The 24,965-nt window shown below is 46.4% G+C and overlaps 1 protein-coding gene across 1 annotated transcript in view; it reads left to right on the top strand.

Moving 5' to 3' along the window:
* Positions 1 to 24,965, top strand: part of IL20RB (interleukin 20 receptor subunit beta) — a 33,779-nt gene continuing 8,814 nt past the window's right edge. Inside the window, exons 1-4 of the mRNA XM_024100658.3 lie at positions 1 to 286; positions 14,964 to 15,090; positions 16,413 to 16,603; positions 19,636 to 19,757. Coding sequence (XP_023956426.1) covers positions 217 to 286; positions 14,964 to 15,090; positions 16,413 to 16,603; positions 19,636 to 19,757 — 510 coding nt within the window. The 5' untranslated portion in view covers positions 1 to 216. The remainder of the gene's footprint in view (positions 287 to 14,963; positions 15,091 to 16,412; positions 16,604 to 19,635; positions 19,758 to 24,965) is intronic.

Below are 24,965 nucleotides of genomic sequence, written 5' to 3'. Positions count from 1 at the left end.
CTAAGCAATGCATCTGGATGTTTAGGCAGGAGGATGCCTGTTCCTGGCTTGATCATTACAGGATCAGTTTCCACTCTGCAGTGACATCTACACAAAGTCTTTGCTGAGATTCAAAATCCCCACATTGCTCAAAGCATGGATAGACTGAATGGTGTTCCTTCTCCGGGAAGAGGAAACTCAGAGCCCAACTACATGGCATGAACCTGGACAAAGACAATGAGTCTGAGTGAAATGTTCACAAGCCTCATCTTCATTCTCTGCTCTGTGATTGCACCTCTTCTCACAGGTAAATGGCCAAAATGCCCAAAGGAGACACAAGTTAGAATAACAAGTACGTTTGGGGGAGGGGTATCAAATATCTTTTCTCGCTTTTTAACATTTATTATATTCAAATTACAAGATTCAATCCAGTTTGTAAAAGATTAAGAACAGGTGGTCTTGAGTTAGAAATCTTTGCCTGAGCTAACCCTGGAATAATCAGATTAAAAAGGGAATTTAACAAATTATAGAAAGGGACTATCAAATTCAACGGAGGATTTCAATTTTGGGACAAGGTGGATAATGCGTGTCTAGGATCTTTTGGTAATATTTCCTGGTTTTCATTGACATCTAAAAGGGTGACCCTGCAAGCCCTCTTTGGACCAGATTGCCTTAATGATGGTTCTGTCTGCGTCACAGCTGCAGGCTCAGAGCACAAGTTTAAAAAGTTTTGGTTACTAACATGTAAGCCTGACCTGAAAGGTGAAGCATAAGGCTGTAGATCAGAGGTTCTCAAACTGGGGTCGGGACCACTCAGGGGGTCGCGAGGTTATTACATGGGGGTTGCGAGCTGTCAGCCTCTACCCCAAACCCTGCTTTACATCCAGCATTTATAATGGTGTTAAATATATAAAAAAGTGTTTTTAATTTATAAGGGGGGGTCGCACTCAGAGGCTTGCTATGTGAAAGGGGTCACAGTACAAAAGTTTGAGAACCACTACTGTAGATATCTTGGGGGACTTGAAAGTGTTTTACTGCTTATGCTGGGGCCAAGACAGCACCCATCAAAGAAAGTCAGTGGGAATCATTCCCTTAACATCAGTGGTGGTTCAAACCATGTATTCCACAACTCTTTAATCCCTCTAGGTAGGATCCTCACATCGTGCCTGTCAGCTCAGATTCATAGAATCATAGGTCTGGAAGGGACCTTGAGAGGTCATCTAGTCCAGTCCCCTGCACGCATGGCAGGATTAAGTATTCACTGTGTTCTGTGTTTCATAAGTCTGTAGGCTCTGCTTCTGCATCATGTTGTATCTTGCCCGGCTCCTTCCTGCTCCATGCAGCTCTCAGGGGTGGCTAATAGTTTTGCATGAGCCAGGAACAGACTCTCCTTGGATTCTTTCATTACACAAAGTGCAGTTCTCATTTTCCCATAAAGGGGGAGAGAGAAAATGTTGACCCCATTTTAGTGATATGATTTAATGTTTAAAAAGAATGTCTTCCACACTCGCTGAATGTGGAATGGGGAAGAATATGACAATTGTTTTTAAAGTGTGACAAAACTGGCCAAATTTTGAAAAATTGCAAAAAAAACCCTCTCATTTTAATTTTCCTGCGCATGAGGAGCAGAGATGTTGACCACAATCCTTGTCTGGAGTTTTAGGAAACCTGTTAAATCTTCCTATTTCTTTTCTCTGTTTCTAAATTGTCTTCTAAAGCAGTGGCTCTCAACCTTTCCAGACTACTGTACCCCTTTCAGGAGTCTGATTTGTCTTGCATACCCACAAGTTTCACCTCACTTAGAAATTACTTGCTTACAAAATCAGACATAAAAATACAAGTGTCACAGCACACTATCACTGAAAAATTGCTGACTTTCTCATTTTTACCATATATATTATAAAATAAGTCATTTGGAATATAAATATTGTACTTACATTTCAGTGTATAGTATATAGAGCAGTATAAACAAGTCATTGTCCGTATGAAATTTTAGTTTGTACTGACTTTGCTAGTGCTTTTTATGTAGCCTGTTGTAAAACTAGGCAAATATCTAGATGAGTTGATGTATCCCCTGGAAGGCCTCTGCGTACCTCCTTGGCGTACAGTACCCGTGGCTGGAAACAACAGTCTCAAACAATCACTTCTTGGAGCAGCTAGTAGTGGAGCACTCAAGAGGGGAAGCTATTCTTGACATAGTGGCTCAACTATAGTTACTTTTTAACAATCTCCTGCATGTTATTTAGGACTAAGCAACAGTGAAAAGAATGTAATTACGTTCTACATCTACAAAGGAAGATACCAAAATTTAGCCCAGAGACACTGACTTTTATGAAGGGGAACTTCCCAGAAATGAGGAGACTCATCAAAAAGAGCGTAAAGTGAAAAGGGAAGAAATTAAAATCCTTACATTTAGCATGGAGGCTATTTAATTCTATCACAGAGATTCCCAAGGGCAATGCAAACCTCTAAATAGGGGAAAGGAACAGAAAGCAAGAAATGAACCAGAAGGGCAAGATTAATGGATTTTAAGGCCATAAGAGCCCACTAGATTATCTAGTCTGATCTTCCACATAACTAGGGCCCTACCAAATTCCTGGCCATAAAAAACATGTAATGGACCATGAAATCTGTTCTCCCCCTTCCCCGCCCCCTCCCCCCATGTGAAATCTGGTCTTTAGTATGCTTTTACCCTATACGATACAGATTTCACGGGGGAGACCAGCGTTTCTCAAATTGGGGGTCCTGACCCAAAAGGGAATTGTAGGGGGGTCACAGGGTTATTTTAGGGGGGTTGTGGCATTGACACTCTTACTTCTGTGCTGCCTTCAGAGTTGGGCAGCTGGAGAGTGGCAGTTGTTGGCTGGGTGCCCAGTTCTGAAGACAGTGCCCTGCCAGCAGCAGTGCAGAAGTAAGGGTGGCAATATCGTACCATGCCACCCTGACTTCTGCGTTGCTGCCTTCAGAGCTGGGCGGCTGGAGAGTGGCGGCTGCTGACTGAGGGCCCAGCTCTGTGGGCAGCAGCACAGAAGTAAGGATGGCAATACGGTACCATACCATACCATCCTTCTGCGTTGCTGCTGACTGCAGCTCTGCTTCAGAGCTGGGCTCCTGGCCAGCAGCCGCCACTCTCCAGCTTCCCAGCTCTGAAGGCAGCACCACCACCAGCAGCAGCACAGAAGTAAGGGTAGCAGTATTGCAACCCCCTCCCTACAATAACCTTGCAACCACCCCGCAACTCCTTTTTGGGTCAGGACCCCTACAATTACAACTCTGTGAAATTTCAGATTTAAATAGCTGAAATCATGAAATTTATGATTTTTTAATTCCTATGACTGTGAAATTGACCAAAATGGATTGTGAATTCGGTAGGGCCCTATGCATAACACAGGCCCATTCCCGCTGCACTGAATCCAATGACTTGTGTTTGGCTAAAACATATCTTCCAGAAAGGTATCAGATCTTGATGTGAAGACATTAAGAGATGAAGAATCCACCTGGGTTAGTTTGTTCCCATGCTTAATCACCCTCACTGCTAACATTTGTTCCTGATGTCTAATTTGAATTTATCTGGCTTTAACTTTCAGGCATTGACTCTTGTTCTGCTTCCCACTCCCTTAGATTAAAGAGCCCCTTAGCACCTGACATTGTCTCCCCATAGAGGTACAGCATAATAAAGCTCCGTAAGTCTCTCATGATCAGGCCTTTTTTTCAGTCCTTGAATAATTTTTGTGTCTCACTTCTGCACCTTCTCCAGTTTTTCAACATCCTTTTCCAAATCTAGACTGTAGAACTGCATGCAGCAGTCCAGCATCGCTCTCCCCAATGCTGTATACAGCGGTAACATCTCACAGACTATGGGCCAGAAGGGACCATCATGATCACCTCCCTCCTCCTATTCACCATTCCCCTATTTATGATGGCTTTAGCATCTCCTTTCTCCCACAGTTAATCACAGGGTTTCCTCATTGTTTTTAAGTATCTGTGGCAGAGGGGTGGTTGGAGGTGCTTATTAATAATTGTTGGTTTGGGTATTTAACGGAAACATTGAATTATGTATCCTGTGTATTGAGTGTATGTTCCTGACCACAACCTGGGGAATGACTCTGAGACCCCACAAGAGGACAGAGAGCTACAGGGTGGCCTTTAATCATTTGATAGGTGTCTTTTATGATTCCTGGTAATTCATTTGAAGAAATCTCTTTCTTGCACTCCTCTGTCATGCTGGCTACACAGTTGCGCCTCTGGCTTCAGACTATGGGCAAGTCTACACTACCATGCTACATTGGAGTAGCTCCACCAATGCAGCTGCACCGCTGTAGTGCATCTGGTGAAGACACACTATGCTGATGGGAGAGCGCTCGCCCATTGGCATAATTACTCCACCTCCGTGAGAGGCATAAGCTATGGGCTTGGCTACACTTGTGAGTTAGAGCGCATTAAAGCAGCCCTGGGTGCCCTAACTCATGACGCGTCCACACTGGCAAGGCACGTAGAGTGCCTGGACTCCACGGCTGGAGCGCTCCTGGTAATCCACCTCCATGAGAAGCATAATGCTTGCTGCGCCCCGGCTGGAGTGCCACAGTGCCAGTGTAGACATCCTGGTCTATTAATGTGCTCTGATTGGCCTCTTGAAGTGTCCCACAATGCCTGTTCTAGCCACTCTGGTCATCACTTTGAACTCTACTGCCCTGCCCTCAGGTGACCAACCGTCAGACCCACCCTTTAAATTCTCTGGGAATTTTGAAAATCCCCTTCCTGTTTGCTCAGAAAGGCGTGTAGTGCTCTCAGCGCATCTTTCCAGGTGACCATGCCTCCATATGCCAGCGATCCCCAGTATGAAGCAATGGCGAGGTGCTGGACATCATCAGTGTTTGGGGGGAGGAAGCTGTCCAGTCCGAGCTGCGCTCCAGTCATAGGAATTACGATACCTACAGGTAGATATCAAAGGACATGATGGAAAGGAGCCATGCCCGGGACGCAGTGCAGTGCAGGGTTAAAGTGAAGGAGCTGCGGAAAGCCTACCGCAAAGCGTGCGAGGCAAACAGCTGCTCCGGTGCTGCCCCCGTGACCTGCCGTTTCTACAAAGAGCTGGACACAATACTTGGGGGCGACCCCACCTCCACTCTGAAGACCACCATGGACACTTCAGAGCCCAGTTCAACAAGGCAGGAGGAGGAAAGCGGGAATGAAGGTGCTGAGGAGGAGGGGGACAGCCCAGAATCCCTACATGCATGCAGCCAGGAGCCGTTTTCAAGCCAGGAGGAAGGTAGCCAGTCGCAGCGGACGATGCTTGGGGACAAACAAACACCAGAGGAGGTGCCTGATAAGCGGCTTTTATTTTGGGAAGGAAGTTGTTTGGTGCAGGCACTTGGGGTGAGGAGGGTTAGGGCTGCATGAATGCCTAGATGCAGAATAGGGCATTGATGTGCTCTCTCACATCGTGGTAATGGGCCTCAGTGATCTCTTCAAAGGTCTCATGCAGAAGCTGGGCAATCCACTTGAGCAGGTTCCTTGGCAGAGCTACTGTGCTCCTTGTCCCAGTAAGGCTAACATGTCTGCACCACTGTGCCGTGAGGGGCGGAGGGACCATTGCTGCACACAGGTAAGCTGCATATGGGTCAGGGTGGAAGCCGCATTTTAGTAGAAGACCCTCCCTTGCTTCCCAGGTCACCCTCAGCAGTGAGATATCTTCCAGGACGAACTCATCCTGTGGAAAATGTGGGGACAGTGTTCAGTATAGGGGCCCCCTGCAGCTGTTGGCTCTCCCCAAGGCACAGAACCCCAGAGGACAGTACGGCCGTGAAACAATCAGTCTCCCTTGCCCCTGTGCTTACTCACCATTTTGGGGCTTCTGTGGGTTATGTGTGCTCTCTTTGGGACGGGCAATTTCTGCTATTGTGTACACTGTGCTTGTCTTTAAGTACGGCCGGATCATTGCTGTGTCTGGTGTGAACAATGCTGCTTCTGTTAAGTGTTGCATTTTGGCTTTACAGCTGCAACCTTGAGATCCCAGCCGTCCTTGTTATCAATGGCCGAAAGACTCCAAAGAATTAGGAAGCATCTGCGAATAAGCAAAGAGGACATGCTGCATGAAGTCATGCAGAGGTCCCTTAATGAAAATCAAAAAGTGCAGGAGTAGTGGGAGACTGAAAGGAGAGTCCACCAGCAGAATGTGGATCGCTGGCACCAAAGCACGGAGCGGCTGCTCAGCATCATGGAGCGCCATGCGGACTTGATACAGGCACTCCTAGCAATGCAGGTGGAGCACTTTTGCGCCCGCCCCCCCCCCCGAAGCCCTTGTCCCAAAACTCTTTACCTTGTGCCTCCATGTCACCGACAACCCACTTTCCCCAACATCCAGGTTCTTATTGTCACCAGCTGCCTCCAATACCTGTAGCTTCACCACCCAGCCCTGCAAACTATGACCCTTCCCCACTGCACTCAACCCCCATCACCATGCATTTTAGCCAGCCTGAAGTGCAGCACTCATTGCACGGCACTCCAGACAGGAAGGCTGAATATGATAACAGGACATACACAAATCTGTGATTGTCCCGTTCTCCACCACACCCCCTTCCCTCCTCCCACACAGCACAGATGTGTCATGCCCTTTCTGTTTCTCAAGCAGTTGTGTTTCTTTTCAATACATGAATTTTTTGGCTTTGAAAACATTCTTTATTATTGCATTAAGTAAAAGATACCGTAGCCCAGGAAAGCAACAGGCACTGCAAGTCAGTGCATCATATGTAGCAAACACAGATTCCTACTAACATTGGAACCACTGCACTTCACTCCCGTGCAGGGCACCAGACATTACTGGTGGCTTTCAGCTTCAAATTGCTCCCTGAAGGCATCCCTAATCCTTGCAGCCATGCGCTGTGCCCCTCTAATACCCCTGCTCTCTGGCTGTTCAAATTCAGCCTCCAGATGTTGAACCTCCTCGGTCCATGCCTGAGTGAATCTTTCACCCTTCCCTTCACAAATGTTATGGAGGGTACAGCACGCGGATATAACTGTGGAGATGTTGTCATCGGCCAGCTCCAGCTTCCCATACAGACAGCGCCGGCGGTTCTTTAAATGTCCAAAAGCACACTCCACAGTCATTCTGCACCGACTCAGCCTGTTGTTTAACCACTCCTTGCTGCTGCCAAGGCTCCCTGTGTAGGGTTTCATGAGCCACGGCATTAACGGGTAAGCGGGATCTCCAAGGATCACAATGGGCATTTTGACTTCCTCTTCAGTGATCTTCTGATCTGGGAAGAAAATCTCAGCTTGCAGCTTCCTGAACAGGCCTGTGTTCTGAAAGATGCGTGCGTCATGCACCTTTCCGGACCAGCCTGTATTAATATCAATGAAACGACCACGGTGATCCACAAGTGCCTGGAGAGCCATAGAGAAATACCCCTTCTGATTTATGTACTTGGAGGTCAAGTGTGCTGGTACCAGAATTGGAATATGCATCCCATCTATCACCCCTCCACGGTTAGGGAAACCCATTTGTGCAAAGCCAGCCACAATGTCATGCATGTTACCCTGAGTCATGGTTCTTCTGAGCAGGATGCAATTAATGGCCCTGCAAACTTGCATCAACATGATTCCAACGGTCGACTTTCCCACTCCAAACTGGTTAGCGACCGATGGGTAGTTGTCTGGAATTGCCAGCTTCCAGATTGCAATAGCCACCCACTTCTCCACTGGCAGGGCAGCTCTCAATCTTGTGTCCTTGCGCCGCAGGGTGGGGGCAAGCTCAGTACACAGTCCCATGAAAATGGCATTTCTCATCCGAAAGGTCTGCAGCCACTGCTCGTCATCCCAGACTTGCATGACGATGTGATCCCACCACTCAGTGCTTGTTTCCTGAGTCCAAAAGTGGCATTCCACTGCGGTGAGCATGTCCGTGAATGCCACAAGCAATCTCGTGTCGTAAGCGTTATGTGAGTAGACATCATCATCAGACTCCTCACTGTCACTTTGTAGCTTAAGGAGTAACTCGACTGCAATTTGTGACGTGCTGGTGAGACCCATCAGCATATTCCTCAGCAGTTTGGGATCCATTCCCGCAGACCGAAAGGGAAGACAGAGCGCACAGTACAAAAACCGTTGAAAGATGGCGCCAAATGTGGATGGAAGCACAGGGATTGCTGGGATGCGAAGCAATGCATTGGGACAGGACTCAGAATGCCCTGCACCCCCTCACCCCCTTCCCACAAGCCACAGTGCCAGAATGGGAAGAGGTGCTCTGTGGGATAGCTGCCCATAATGCACTGCTCCCAATGCCACTGCAAGTGCTGCAAATGTAGCCACACCAGTGCGCTTGCAGCTGACAGTGTGAACACACGGCAGTGCTTTCTCTGCTGTGGTCTCCGAGAGCTGGTTTAACTCACAGCGCGCTACATCTACAAGTGTAGCCAAGCCCTATGTCAGCGGCAGAGCATCATAGCACAGTGTGGACACTGCTTTAAGTCAATGTAACCTACATCTCTCAGCAGGGTGTAGTTTTCAGACTCCTGAGCAACATAAATTACATTGACTTAAGTGGTAGGGTAGACCAGCCTTATGCTTTATACTTCCCTATTTCCACCTCTAGCTTACAGTCACTGATCTGGTCAGAATGTGCCAGAGATTTGTACACATCACAGGTGTCTGCTAAAGCAATCATTCTGTGCAGGTCACTGAAGCAGTCCAATGTATTGCTGTTTTCGATGTGCTCTTCCCAGTGACTCATTTATTAGTGTTTTTAGGGGCTGGTCTAATATCTTGAGCATTTTTTGGTTTTGCCTAATTCACTGCATAATGCTGATTTATTTCCTGAGCAGCCTCCACTCTCTGCACTGAATGGGGCAGAAGTCCTGTGGAAAGAAATAGTAGGTGATCATGTAATTAAAGACCATCATAATGCATAAGCACGGAGGGTCCCAATTAAGTTTGCATGAGAAAAGGTGAGTCTGGCATTTTCTAACCTTTGAATACTTGACTTTACAACCACAATAGCTTTATTTCTACATATGTTTTTTGTACTTAAACACATATCGTAAATGAAGATAACTTTCCCAAATCAGAACACCCTGGGGTCAGCAAAAGACATCTCCCTGGCTCCAGGATTATCCCTTTACCAAATGTCAAAGTCCTGCTGTAAGCCAAATTATTATAATGGAAATGACTGGCAACCTAACGATAGAATTCATAACTGCTCTTTACATAAAAAAAACCTACATTAAAAGAACATTAAGGTTGCAAAGTCAAGTACTCAAAAGTTAGGAAATGCCAGAATGAAAGATGCTGGAGCATTTAACAGCACCTGATTCAGTCCTTGAGCAGCATCCATCCTGTGTGCTGAATGAGACAGAGCTAGTGTGGAAAAAATAGCATGTGCTGATGTAATTAGAGACTGTATCATAATGCAGACACGTAAGGGAGCCAAACTAAAGTCATATGGTTAAACTAACACTGTCATTTCCTGATTTTTGAGTGCTTGACTTTGCAACCTTAACATTCATTTAACAGTTTTGTATATAATTTCCTAAATTATTTTAAGAAGCAAACCGAAAAACAAATTCCATCATACAGAAATTCAGGGCTCATTATTCAGATCCACTGCACAGGTCTCTGCCCTTTGAGCTAATGGGGTAACTCAGTGGTTCTCAAACTTTTGTATTGGTGACCCCTTTCACACAGCAAGCCTCTGAGTGCGACCCCCCTTATGAATTAAAAACTCTCTTTTTTATATCTAACATTATTATAAATGCTGGAGTGAAGCTTGGTTTGGGGTGGAGGCTGACAGCTCGCGACCCCTCATGTGATAACCCTGTGACCCCCTGAGGGTCACAACCCCCAGTTTGAGAACCCCTGGGGTAACTAGTAGCAGCAGCAGACTACTGTTCTCTGTGTAGACCAGCTACTACAGAGGGTTTCACAACTAGTTTCTGACAGAAAAGGAGTGTTGCTTCATTTACCTTATTTGTTCAAGCCCAGTTATGAGAGGAGTTTGCTCCAGTGGATTAGGTATTGAATGATAATTGAGACAACCTGTATCCCACACATGCTTTTTCTGTTAGTGTTTTTCGGAATTGCAGTTAAATATTCTTAGGCAAGTAAATATCATCTACCTCAGTTGATTTATTCACACCAGTTTGAACAAGTACATCAGAACCAGAAGCTTTCTTTTGTGCCTATTGAATTAAATCTTGCAAAATTGTAATAAAAATGTGTCATCCTAGGCTCAGATGTTCTAATCCACCCTTCCAATGGCAGTAATTGTAATTAAAAACTAATATTTTACTTGTCTATTAAAAAAAGTTACTTGCTAAGGGCAAACAGACTTTTACATTTTCAAGACTGATTTAATTAGTTATATAAAACTACGTGAAGTACAGTAAGAATGAGTGTCACAGTAGCTAAACCTTGTCTTCAACTATCCAACTTATAACAAGGAGTAGTGGTGCAAAGCATCAGTGTCCTCTGGGCTCCTCTCTGAAGAGAAAAGTTGAAATTCTCTTCCTTCCTTACAGATTACTTCAGGAGATCCCAAGTAGATAGCTTGGTCTGTTCTGATTAATTCAGGTTAGGCAGGGAAGACAGCTGTTTCCCATTAGCTTCACCATGTCGAGGAAGGATCCTGCCTACCCAATCCTGAGAAGTATGCATCCCAGGGCCCCATCGGCTGTGATTCAGGATCTTAGATCTGGAAATTGAACCCTCAAGTGCCACTAGGGAAGGATGGTAAAATTGTTGATGATGCAGAAAAGGCAGAAGTGTTCAGTAAATATTTCTGTTCTGTATTTGGAAAAAGCACAATGCCATATTCACAGAGTACAGAGACAATTAAATACTTGACATTCCAGCAGTAATTGCAGAGGTTATTAAGCAGCAACTGCTTAAGTCATACATTTTAAAATCAGCTTGAACCCAGACATTTTAAAAGAATTGGCCAAGGAGCCCTCTGAACTATTGATATTGATTTTTAACAAATCTTGGACACTGAGGAAGTTCCAGCAGACTGGAAAAAAGCTAATGCTGGGCCAATATTTAAAAAAGGGTAAACAGTGACCCAGATAAGTAGGCCAGTGGGCCTGATGTCAGTCCCAGATAAAACCATGGAAGGTCTGATACAAGACTTAGTTAATAAAGAATTAAAGAATTGTCATATGGTTAATCCTATTCAACAGATTTGTACGGAAAATAGGTCTTGTTAAACAAACTCGACATTGGTTTGCGATGAGGTTGATAAAGGTGTTATTGACATGATATAACTAGACCTACCTATGTAAGATGTTTGATTTAGTACCACATGACATCTTGATTAAAATATTATCACTGAGCAAAATCAATGTAGCCCATGTTAAATAGATTAAAGTGTCCAACTAACAGGTCCCCAAAAGTAATGTAAAGGGGGACTTATCAACAAATAGGGGCAGTGAGGTTCTATAAGAATCTGTTCTTGGCTCAATGGTATTCAATATGATTATCACTGATCTGGGAGGAAATATAAAATCATTATTGGTGAAGTTTGCACATCACACAAAACTTGGTGGAGTGGCAAATAATGAAGGGGACAGATCAGTTATACAGTACAATCTAGATTGCATGGTAAAATGGGCTCACTTGAATAACATGCTTTAATACAGTTATATGCAAGGTCATATGTCTAGGACCCAAAAACATAGGTCACAGGACAGGGGACTGTACCCTAGAAAGCAGAGACTCTTAAAAGGATCAGGGGTCCTGGTGGAATCTGACTGAACATGATCTCCCATGATGTGATGGCAAAGAGGGCTAAAATAATCCTCGGGTAGATAAACAGGGGACTATTGGTTAGGAGCAGGGAGATGGTGTTACCGCTTGTGATGATGGTATATATAAACCCTGCATCAACTGAGAAGGGGTTAACTAAAGCCTGAGAGGTCTGTTTGCCCTCCCCCCGTTATTATACCTGGAGGATGTGTCAGGCTCAGGGAGGAGTTGGAGTTCAGAGCAGGTGGGAGGAGGAGACCCAGGAGCGAGGTGGTCTGGAACGCCCTCTCTGTGGGAAGGGTCTGCTAGAAGCCAGGCAGAGGTAGAACTGTGGGAAAGCTACAGGAGTGCAGCTAGCTCCTGAGGTGGGCCATGGGAAAAGGGCAAGGCCAGGGAGGCAGCATTTTGGCTCAGCGTTCAGTAGAAGAGCAGAGAACTGGAGATGGACCAAAAGCTCAAGTCTGAGGTGTGCAGAAGTTACTTAGTTTGTATTTTTGTCTGGTTTTCGAGTTCTGGTGGGAAGGGGGAAGCCCTGCAAGCCACCACTTTGGAAGAAGAATAAGGCAAAAGAGAAGCCCAAGGTGGGTGGAAGATGTGTTGATTGACAGTATTCTGACAGACATTCTTTGTTTGGGACATCAGTGAAAGAGACCGAGCCATAGACAGGTTGGCCTAGTGGTCACAGCTACAGTAGTTGGTGAACAGGGATTGGCGGAATCACTAGCGCTGGGTTCTTTTGTTAGTGTTACAGAGCATTGCTGGTACTGCACAGTTGTTAATGCTGCTAGTGCTACTATTCTTGGAGCTCCGGTGTTAGCTGCTCTCACAAAGAGTGCAGCATGTTGATTCAGCAGACCCCGATGTTATTCAAAAAGAAAGACCACAGGCTCAGTTTGCTGGCAAAGGTTTATTGTCCGCAAAGCAGGGTACTAGTGCCCTGTCCAATGAGTTACGGGGACACTAACACATGTACACCCGTGACAAGGTAAAGACTCAGTCAACATAACAGAATGCTGTCCCCTGGGTTGATACAAAGATGCCCCTCCAATGACTTCTCCTTTTATACATTGATACACACAACTTATGTATTACATTGTTAGTCACCACCCTTATACAGGGGTGAAAATAAGTTAAAGGACTTACCGGTACGCCGGAGTCCTGAGCAGGGGCATGGCCTCAACCGGAAGAGGCGTGGCTTCAACCAGAAGAGGCGGGACCTATACATCAAGATTTACAGGCCCCAGGGCTCCTGCTGTGGCTGGGAGCCCCGGGGCCTTTAAATGACCCCTGAGCTACCAGCTGCAGAGGTGGCTGGGAGCCCCGGAGCTCAGGGGTGCTTTAAAGTGCCCGGGGCTCTGGCTGCCGCTACCGCAGCGGAGCTCCGGACCCTTTAAATCATCGATGGAGCCCTGCTGCCGCTACCCCGGGGCTCTGGCAGCTGGGCTCAGGCAGCGATATAAAGGGCCCGGGGCTCCAGTGGTGGGGAACCCTGGGCACTTTAAATTGCTGCCCGAGTCCCGCTCCCAGAGCCCCCAGGGTAGCGGCGGCAGGGCTCCCGTGGGGATTTAAAAGGCCAAGGGCTCTGGCTGCTGCAGGGAGCCCCAGGCCCTTTAAATCGCCAGCCTGGGGAAGCCGGTCCGGACCGGCTTACTTTCACCTCTGCCCTTATACCTTGTACCTGCTAGTTTGTACAAAACAACCTCATCCATTATCCTGTCATTCCCCTCCTTATCTTATGATGGGTCAGTGTGTTCCTGTGCTACCTCTTGGGAATTTGTTTACGTGGTTACTTGAGAACTCTGAATGTTGTTGTACTGTCCTCACCGGTCAGGAATGTGGTTACTTGGTTATTTGGTGTGTTACTATTGTGCCAAAGCCAGCCCTAACTCTGTTTCATAGCCTTTGGTTCACACTGTTAGTTATGTTTAGGGCTCCAGCAAGGCCAATAGATTCAATAAGCAAAAGTCAGGGTCTGAGTCAGGCTGGGATCAGAGACCAGAGATGAGAGGTAGTACCTGGCTGGAATCAGGAGGCAGGAATCGGGGTCAGAGTCAGGCAATAGTTGAAGACCCAAGATCAGAGGTAGTACCAGGCTGGAGTCAGGAGGCAAGAGACAGGCTGGGATCGGAGACCAGAGATCAGGACACAGGGTGAGGTCTGACGTTGCAGCAGACCAGAAGTCTATGTGATTGCCCAAAAAACTTCCTGGGCCACCCTGGAGGGTTAAATAGGGTGCTTGGCTAATCAGAGGACCTCAGGGTACTGTCATCAGTCTGGGTCCCTTTGGCAGTATGTCCTACAGCACCTACTCCCCACAGTGCTCCCTGGTTGCAGGGCTACATGGTGGCACTGTGGGAATATCCGCTACCCCAAGCTCTCAGAATTCTAGTCCGTGGATCCTGGCAATCAATACCTGGAAGGGGAGAACCTATAATGTGAGCTGGCCAGAAGGCCAAGTCATCATCATTCCACATCCCTGACACCCAGAGGACAGTGGGGCAGAGCTGCTGAACTGCCATCTCATACTATGAGGGAGTGGTGAGACAACAGTAAGACCCTTTCATATGGCACACATGGGACCATGCCTGGAATACTGCATGCAGGTCCCATGTCCACATTTGAAAAATTGGAAGGGGCTCAGAAAAGAGCTATAGTACTTATCTGAAGTTTGGAAAACCTCCCTCCCAGTAAGAGGCTTAAGACGCTTTGCCTATTAAGTTTCTCCAAAAGATGATTAAGGGGAAGATATCTGATACTAGAGGGATCTTTAATCTAGCAGAAAACGGCAGGACAAGACCCAATGGCTGGAAGCTGAAGCCAAACAAATTCAGACTGGAAATAAGGCAGCAAGGGGAATTAACCATTGGAGCAACTTACCGAGGGATGTGATGGGTTCTTCATCACTTGGAGTTGCTCATTCTAGATTGGATGCCTTTCTAAAAGGTCCAGTTTTATCCACTATTTTATTGACCTCTTCAAACAACTCTAATGTAGTGGAGAGGCATGATTTTCCTTTACACAAGTCATGCTGGTCTGAGTCCCTGTCATATTACAAACAGCTAGGTACTTTATCATTCTATCTTCAATTATAATTTCAACCTATATGCTAATTCAGAGCTCGAGTGGCAGTGCTGAAGTGAAACGATGAAGCATATTGTGAAGCTTCAGCGTTGAAGCGTGTCCTTCCAAACTGTGTTATTCATTTAGCAAATGGTCACAACTAGTTGTTTCTCTCTTTGGTGGAATCCTAGACGAAGAAGCCCTGCTACCAGCCCCTCAGAATATCTCCATCCTGTCCACCAACATGAAGCACTTCCTGACCTGGAGTCCAGTGACGGTCCCTGGAGAAACTGTGAGATACTCCGTTGAGTTTCAGGGGTAACTCGCCTGTTTTTTCTCCCCTCTCTGGATGCTAGTTAGACAAAAGCCCTGGATCCCCTGCACATGGCATACATAGGTCTATGCACACGGATGCGGGAGAAATGTGACAGTCCCATCAATAATAATGCAGAAGTGGGAAAATGTTGTTGGCCTCATGAGGAGCCTGCCTGCAGCCCAGGCCTTTATCATTAATTGTGTGTTATTTGGATCACAGCCGTGCCCACTATGGGCTAGGCGCTTTCCACAGCACTATGGAGACAAAGTCTCTGCCCCAAAGAGCTCACAATCTAGGAAGACAGGCAACAGACAAAGCGGGGGAGGGAACAGAGAAACATACAAGTGATTTTTTTTCCCGGCCGGTAGATTATTTGGGGAAATATATAGGAGGGTTCTGAAGAAACAAAGTCAGTAGAATATTCAGTCACCTTGCTAAAAAGAATCTGTAATGCTAAAAACATCTGCATAGTCACTGCGGCTGCATCACTGAGTTTATTCACTCCAGCTTTCTCATTCACTCCAAGGAGGGGTTTTCTCAAACAGCTCTCTCACAGATACACTGAAGAATAAGGGAGGCTGAGACACACCCGTATTGCCTCCATTCACTGCCATTATGCCAGCCCCAGGGGTCCCTTCTGATGGCAAACAGTCTCAGGTTGTGTGGTAGGAGGGTTGGGCATCTGATTCCATTCGAGTTTGTCTGCACTTGAACTTTTAGTTTAACAAATATTAATTCATAATATTGTGAATTCTATTGAAGACAGGGCACAAACATTTGTTTTTAGTTGTGTTTTTAACCCTAAGCTGCATGACTAGCTACAACCATAAGAGTGGTGATAGTGGATAAGACCAATGTCCATCTAGCCCAGTATCCTGTCTTCCTACAGTGGCCAATGCCAGATGCTTCAAAGAGAATGAACAGAACCGGGCAATCATCAAGTGGTCCATTAGTGTCCTGTCTGCACCAGAATTTGTGATCATGTAAATTAAAACATGCCTAAAAATTCAAGCTTAGACATGTCTCCCAGGGTGAAATTCCCCCTGGGCAGAGCCCAGCACATGGCCTGCGAGCCATTTAAACTCCACTTAAGTTCTCAAATGTGCCTTGTGCTTGTGGCTGTATGCTCTCCCTCTGCAAATGGTGGATGTCACCCTACATGCGCTTCTGGTAACAAAGAAGAAAAACCTGGAGTAGATTTCTGTACCCAGGTGAAGCTGATTCTGAGTAGAGTCCTTAGAGGATATGGGATGGTTAAGGGGTGGGGATAGAGGTGTGTTATTTTATCCTGTGTTGTCTTTGTGCTTTTCTTTGCTTTCCCCAGGGAGTATGAAAGAGATTATGCCAATGAGATCTGGATACCCATCAGCGAGTGTTCGCTCATCATTGTGACTCAGTGCAATGTCACAGAGGACATCTCTGCCACCGTGCCCTATAACCTACGTGTGAGGGCAAACCTAGGTTCTCGGGGTTCAAAGTGGAGCACACTAAAAGTTCTCTTCAATCGCATAACGAGTAAGCTCTCTGCCTCCTCCTGACAGTTACATCACCACCGGGGATAAGCAACATAAAATGTGTTCATTTAAAAAAAAATGTTTTCATTGATGTTGAAACAGCAGATCAATTCACACTGTAAGTACAGGGAGTAAATAATAAGTTGCAGTTCTGTTAGTGAATATTTGCATATTAATATCTCATTACTCATACATAACAAAATAGATACTTTTTATTTACTAGTGATCACTTCAATTCACTTTTAATTCTTAAAATCAGTTCATGTCAATAAATGTTATTTTAAAATTAAATTCCTTAAAAAGTAATAATCTTAGAATCATAGAAATGTAGGACTGGATGGGACCTCGATAGGTCATCTTGTTCTGTCCCCTTCACTGATACAGGCCTAGACCATCTCTGACAGGTGTTTGTCAAACCTGTTCTTAAAAACCCTTACTGTCAGGAAGTTTTACCTAATGTCCAACCTAAATCTCCCTTGCTGCTATTTTTACCCATTACTTCTTGTCCTGTTCTCAGTGGTTAAGGAGAACAGTTTATCACCCTTCTCTTTATAACAACCTTTTACGTACTTGGCTTATGTCCACCCTCAGTCTTCTCTTCTCCAGACTACCCAAACCCAATTTTTTCAATCTTTCCTTGTAGATCATGTTTTCTAGACCTTTAATCTTTTTTTTGGGGGGGGGGGGGGGGAGGAGGTTGTTTTTTGTTTTGTTTTGCTCTCCTCTGGACTTCCTGCAATTTGTCCACATCTTTCCCAAAGTGCAGTGCCCAGAACTGGACACAGTACTCCAGCTGAGGCCTTATTGGTGCTGAGTAGAGCAGAAGAATTACTTCTCATGTTTTTTTTACTATACTCCTGCTAATACATCCCAGAATGATGTTCGTTTTATTTGAAACAGTATTACATTGTTGGCGCATGTTCAGTTTGTGATCCACTGTCAGGGCCAACTCTAGCGTTTTTGCCGCCCCCCTCTTCATGGCCGCCCCAGGCACCTGCTTGCTATGCTAGTGCCTGGAGCCGGCCCTGTCCACTGTAATCCCTGATCCTTCTTTGCAATACTCCTTCCTAGGCAGTCATTTCCTATTTTGTATTTGTGCATTGATTATTCCTTCCTATGTGTATGTGACGGGATGTAACATGCTGGAGGCCTCGCGGTCCTACCCCACCCTGCCCTAAGAAAGGAGCAGTGAAGGTGGGTTCACCAGTCCTTTCTAGAGAGGCTGCAGGGAAGCAGCTAATCAGAGCCCAGCAGGCTCAGTTAAAAGGAGCTTCAGCAGCTGAGCAGGTCATTGCTGTTGTGGACCAGAAGGATGAAGGAGTGGAAGGATGGGGAATAGCTCAGTGGTTTGAGCATTGGCCTGCTAAACCCAGGGTTGTGAGTTCAATCCTTGAGGGGGCCACTTAGGAATCTGGGGCAAAAATCTGCCTGGGGATTGGCCCTGCTTTGAGCAGGGAGTTGGAATGACCTTCTGTGGTCCCTTCCAACCCTGATATTATATGAAGGCTGTAAGACTCCACAGGCAAAGAAACTGGGGAGAAAGCCTGCTCCAGCTGGGATAGGACTGGAAGCTCTCCAGCCAAGGAGGCCTGGAAGAGACCCTGCTCAGACAGAGAACCCAAGAAAGTGATGGGACGGAGTGGGAAGCAGTCCAGGGAATGCAGCAGTAGCAACTAGTAAAGAAAGCAGCACGTGGCTGCTACTTGTAGGGTCTCTGAGTTGGGACCCAGAGTAGTGGGTGGGACTGGCTCTCCCCACTGGTGAAGCGGCCAAAGCCCTGAGAAGGGCACAAGTTTCTTTTTGGAGCCTGAGAAAGGGGCTAGAGTATAAACAGGCCCAGAGACAGGCAGGGCTGCCCAGAGGATTCAGGGGGCCTGGGGCAAAGCAATTTTGGGGGCCCCTTCCATAAAAAAAAGTTGCAATACTATAGACTACTATATTCTCGTGGGGGCCCCTGTGGGGCCCGGGGCCTGGGGCAAATTACCCCACTTGTCCCCCTCCCTCCCTCCCCCCCCCCCCCCCCCGGGTGGCCCTGGAGACAGGGCTGAAGACCTCAGAGAAGGCCAACCATTTGTTGGACTGTTACCCCAGCAGGAGTTCCTTCATACATTTAGACTATGTGTGGCTTAGCTGGAGAGTAATTGCCGACAGGGGGCACTGTGAGCAGAGAAAGAGTGCAGATTCACACCCAGCTGACAGGAGGCACTCAGAGAGGTGAGTGGCCCTCGTCATGGTGTAGTACTTTGCATTTGTCCTTATTGAATTTCATCCTATTTATCAACTTATTTATTAATATTAACACATATCCAGAAATTACTGGTGGCTCACCTCAGGGTGCAAGTTTCAGGGAATGTGTGTGTGCAAAGGCAACTCAAAGGTCATCTCTGCACTGCCCAACTGTAGCAAGCCTTGATTATCACAATAGCCATGAAACAAGAGTCATTTACAGCAGTGTTACACACAAAGCTGCAAGAATAAAAATCAACTAGAGTATGCAGGAAACAGACTGCCTGATTTCCACCCACAATCCCCACACCTCAATGGGAGCTGCAGGGTTCAGCACTTTGGAAAATCAGGCCAATAGAAACCAATGTCAGAGAAAGGAGTTTCAAAGTGTGTGTTATGGGCCTTTGGACAGAGTTAGCACCCCTTGCCCAGAAGAACCAGTCTGGTCTGGTTTCTCAGCACCCTCTGCCCTACCTGGTTGTTATTGCTTGGATGGGGCCTTCAAACAAAACAGTTCCTCCCCCACACAGAAAAAATTTCAAGTTTGTGCAACTCAGCTATTGCTAAATGCCTCAACCTGATAGAATAAAATCCACCCTGGCCCAAGGGGCTGCTACTATCTTTAGAAACAAAGCAGGGTAGAGAGGGAGGAAGATCAAGGGAAACCGCCTCAGTGAAGCAATTGGCTGCCAATACAGTTCAAGGGGAGTCACAAAAGGGAGCATTTCCTGCCTCTCTACCAGTCTGGGAAGGGGGGGTTCAGGGTTGCCTTTGGTGGTGGTAATAGTGTTGCTTCTGTGTTGATAGCTTTCCTCACCCCACCTGTGATGGAAGTCTCTGCAGATGGGTATCACTTACTGGTGAAGCTGGAAGACCTGGGGCCAGCCTTTCAATTCCACATATTCTATTGGAGGAAGGGCCAAGAAAGGGTGAGTTTTGCCCTTGCTCTCAGGTGAGACTGGAGAGCACTGCATGGCTTAGAATGAAAGCACATGGGATATTTTTCTAAGCACAGCATCCCTCCGCTCTCTTTAGTCCCCTGCTATCGCATGTAGCAGCTACGATCATAAGCTTATTATGGTGTATGTAACTGGAAAGAAAGTCCCTGTCCAAGGCAGCTGCCGTTTTGTGTTTCACTTCTCATGCAGGAAGTCACAGAGCAAGTCTCTATATTTAAGCACATTGCAGAATTACAATTAAAATAACCATAGAGTCAAGATGTCTGCCCTTCTGCCAGGTCTGATTGACCTGCCCCTTGCCTGGACAGGCCATGGTTCATAGATTCCCAGGCTGGAAAAGACATTGCTTTCATCTAGTCTGACCTCCTGCATAACACAGGCCAGAGAACTGCCCCAAAATAATGCCTAGAGCAGATCTTTTTAGAAAAACATCTAAACCTGATTTAGTGATGGAGAATCCACCAAGACCCTTGGTAAATTGTTCCAATAGTTAATTACCCTCACTATCAAACTTACGCCTTTTTTTTCCAGTCCTAATTTGTCTAGCTTCATCTTCCTCCAGCTATTGGGTTGTATTATATTTTTCTCTGCTAGATTGAAGGACCCATTATTAAATATTTGTTCCCTAAATAGAAACTTAAACTCTTTCAAGTCACTCCTTAATCTTCTCTTTAAGCTAAGTAGATAGAGCTGCTTGAGTCTATCACTATAAGGCATTTTTTCTAATCGTCTAATCATTCTCGTGGCTCTTCTCTGAATCCTCTTCAATTTATCAACATCCTTCTTGATTTGTGGACGCCAGAGCTGGATGCAGTATTCCAGCAACGGTCATGCCAGAGCCAAACACAGAAGTAAAATAACCTCTCCAGATTCCCCTGTTCATGCATCTCAGGATTGCATTAGCCCTTTTGGCCACAGTGTCACCCTGGGAGCTCATATTCAGCTGACTACCCAAAATCACCCTCAAATCTCTTTCAGGGTCACTGCTTTCCAGGGTAGAGTCCCCCCTATCCTGTACATATGGCCAACATTCTGTGTCCCTAGATGTATACATTCACATTTAGCCATATTAAAACATATATTGTTTGCTTGCGTCTAGCTTACCAAGCGATCCAGATTGCTCTGAATTAGTGACCTGTCCTCGTCATTATTTACCACTCTGCCAATTTTTGTCTCATCTGCAAACTTCATCAGTGATGACTTTGTTTTCTTCCAGGTCACTGATAAAAATGTTGGCTAGTGTAGGGCCAAGGACTGATCCCTGCAGGACCCCACTGGAAACACACCCACTTAGACACAGACTTTAAGGCCAGAAGGGACCATTATGATCATTTAGTCCAGTGGTTTTCAAACTTTTTTTCTGGTGACCTAGTTGAAGAAAATTGTTGATGCCCACGACCCAACGGAGCTGGGGATGAGGGGTTCGGGGTGTGGGAGGGGCTCAGGGTTGGGGTGCGGGCTTTGGGGTGGGGCCAGGAATGAGGGGTTCAGGGTGTGGGAGGGGACTCAGGGCTGGGGCAGGGGCTTGGGGTGTGGGAGGGGGTCAGGGCTCTGGGGTGGGAGTACAGGCTCTGGGGTGGGGTCAGGGATGAGGGGTTTGGGCTGCAGGAAAGGGCTCCAGGTTTGAGGGAGGCAAAGGGCTGGGGCAGGGGATTGGGGTGCAGGGTTGGGGCATGGGCTTACATCTGGCGGTTCCCGGTCAGCGGTGCAGCCGGGATGCAGAGGCAGGCTTCCCACCTGTCCTAGCACCACGGACCGTGCTGCGCCCTGGAAACAGCCAGCAGCAGGTCTGGCTTCTAGGCGGAGGTGCGCAAGTGGCTGCGCAAGGCTCTCGCCCACAGCCCCGCCCCCCAGCGCCCATTGGCCGGGAACCGGCCAATGGGAGTGCAGAGCCGGTGCTTGGGGCAGGGGCAGCATGTGGGGCCTTCTGGCCCCCCCGCCTAGGAGCCAGAACTGCGCAGTGTCAGAACAAGTTTGGAACTAGCCTGCCTTAGCCGGTCAGCACCACTGCTGGGACTTTTAACGGCCTGTTCGGCGGTGCTGACCAGAGCCGCCACGACCCAGTGCCTTACATTCTACGACCCAGTACTGGCTCACGATCCACAGTTTGAAAACCACTGATCTAGTCTGACATCCTGCCCATTGCAGGCCACAGAACCTCACTAACCCACTCCTGTGATAGACCTCAACCTCTGGCTGAACTACTGAAGTCCTCAAATCATGGTTTGAAGACTTCAAGTTACAGAGAAACCACTCTTTACTCTAGTTTAAACCAGCAAGTGACCCGTGCCCCATGGTGCAGAGGAAGGTGAAAACCCCTGAGGGTCTCTGCGAATCTGACCTGTGGAAAATTCCTTCCCGACCCCAAAGATGATGATCAGTTACTCAGAGCGTGTGGGCAAGACCCACCAGACAGATCCCTGGGAAAGACCTGTCTATAGTAACTCGGAACCCTCCCTCTCCCATCTTCAGCCAACGGCGATATTTGCTAATAGCAGTTGCAGATGGGCCACATGCCATTGTAGGCAACCTCATCATACCATTCCCTCCGTAAACTTAGCAAACTCAGTCTGAAAACAAGTTACATTTTTTGCCCCCACTGCTCCCCTTGGAAGGCTGTTCCAGAACTTCACTCCTCTAATGGGTAAAAACCTTCTTTTATTTTCAAGCCTAAACTTTTTGATCACCAGTTCATATCCATTTGTTCTTGTGCCAACATTGGCCCTTAATTCCTCTCCCTCTGTTTTATTTATAGAGAGCACAGCCTTCATTTAGTTAGGCTAAACAAGCCAAGATCTTTAAGTCTCCTCTTGTAAAGTGTCAGAGGGGTAGCCGTGTTAGTCTGAATCTGTAAAAAGCAACAGAGGGTCCTGTGGCACCTTTAAGACTAACAGAAGTATTGGGAGCATAAGCTTTCGTGGGTAAGAACCTCACTTCTTCAGATGCAAGTGTAAAGTAGGTAAAGTAGGTTCTCCATTCCTCTCTGATCATTCTAATAACCCTTCTCTGTACCTCTTCCAGTCTGAATTCATCTTTCTTAAACATGGGGGGGTCAGAAGTGTGCACAGTATTCCAGATGAGGTCTCACCAGTGCCTTGTATAATGGCAGTAACACTTCCCTATCTCCTTCCCAACCTCCTTTTACTACACATCCCTGATTCATCTCCAGAGCAGGCCCCTCCTGTGCATTGAATGATGCAGGGGTCCTGTGGAAAAAATACTATATTGAAGATTGTGGCTTTGTCTACATGGCAAAGCTACACCCATTTAACTACAGGTAGGGTTTTAAACTAATTTAATCCCTTGCAAACCTATGTGTGGATGTGTGGTTTACATCAGACTTATTTCAGTTTATCTTAAATTAATTAGGACTCATTTAAGCAAAGGTACTTGATTTAAACAGGAATAAAACCAACCACACAGGGGTTTGAACCAGTTTAACGATGTTGATTTAAAAAACCCAATTTAAATTAAACCAAAGCAACTTTCCCATGTAAATAAAACATAATGCATTCACACAAGTGGGCAGGACTGAGGTTGCATGGGCAACTCTAAGTCTGGCACTTCCTACCTTCTGACTTTGCAATCTTAATAACCTTCTTTCAACACAATGTTTTATAAATAACTTCATAGGTTTAAAATAATAAAATAAAAAACAATCTTATGTTCAGTTATAAAATTCCCCCCCCACACTCCCTAAATGCAACATGAGCAGGCTGTGAGCCATGCATCTTAGCACTGATACGTACTACTTGAGCTGAAGGATTACTTATGTTAACTGGTAGCAGGAGAAGCCTCATATCCACTATGGACCAGCCACTAGAGGATGATGTGTAACTCACTGAAACAGCATTTTACATATGCAGGAGTTCTGCATTTTACAGACAGAATACCCAAGCACATAATTTGGCATAGTCATCATTCTCAGAGACAGTGTAGCTAAATGGCTGAGACATACATCTGTCATATTAGAAGCTTGGGTTCTGTTCACAGCTCTACCAGAAACGAGCTTGTGCCCCATGTTAACTATTGCTTTGCTAAAACGTGTGGAGGCTAATATTTGTCTTCCTCTTAGAATGGGAATATGTGAGGACTTATAATAAGGGCTGTGTATTACAGAGAAGTATTAACGATAGTTAGTAGAGGAGATGTGACTAGACCACAAAGTGTCCTGGCTCCCAGCCCAATGCACCTTCCCCTAGAGAAAGGTATTTTGTGTCCTGTTTGTAATTCTGTGTAGATTGAATGTATATGACACAGGAGGCTCAGCAGGGCCCGCTGGGAGCATGCACGTTGCATCTGGAATATTCACAGAATTAAAAGCAACTAGCAAAATGTGTGTTTATACAGCTTCCTCTACTGGCTGGCACACATGAGATAACAACCCACTATTGCTATTAGTTAGCAGAGTCCCTCCTGTAGCTTAAATAATAGCAGTGTGCTGTGGGTTCACACCCATTCAGTGGTTCATTACCATTGCAAATGATGGAATTCCTTAGTTTTTTTTTTTAAATGAAAAACTAATGAATTTCCAGACAAAACAAATATGTTAAGCCTGCCTGTCAGCAGTGTGATGAATGTGTGACAAAAACCTGAAATGAGGGACACAACTGAAAATGGAATGCTGTAGGCTCCTTCCCTTAGCGGAAACAACTGTCTCTCTAACCTCTGTTGCAATTCTGCATCTCAGATGTAAATAAAGTAAGGGGATCCCAAGACTGTGGAGTGGAGGGAACTTTAGTCCAGAGTGGAGGGCAGAGTAGAGGTTTGTCTGCCACTGCACTCTCTCTCCCCACTCTTCATTCCTTCTCTCCCCTGTACCTCTCATTCACCATGTGTGAGAGCTTCTTCCTCTCACCCACAGGCTCTGGCCAATGAGTTCTCACACATTTAATGGACAGGGCAGGGGCGTGGCATTCGAGCAGGAGCATGGGGTCACAGAGTTCTTCCTGCCTTCCCCTGCACCCAGGGTCACCTGCCTAGGGCTCTAGGCCCCGTGGCCTCCCCTTCCTTCCCCCTGCACACGGAGATGCCTTCACAACCTCCTGACACAGGCACTCGCTCCAATCAGGCCTCTGTTTGCCCTTGGTTTATAGTGCCTTTCATCCCATCCCTTCTACCCTGGTGGCTGTCCAGTCTCACTCTGCTGCCCTGTTTCCCATCCCCTAACTTCCCCCT

This window comes from Chrysemys picta, chromosome 10 (assembly GCF_011386835.1).
Source record: "Chrysemys picta bellii isolate R12L10 chromosome 10, ASM1138683v2, whole genome shotgun sequence".
In the NCBI taxonomy this organism is placed as follows: Eukaryota; Metazoa; Chordata; order Testudines; family Emydidae; genus Chrysemys; species Chrysemys picta.
This window is presented reverse-complemented; position numbering and strand designations above follow the sequence as displayed.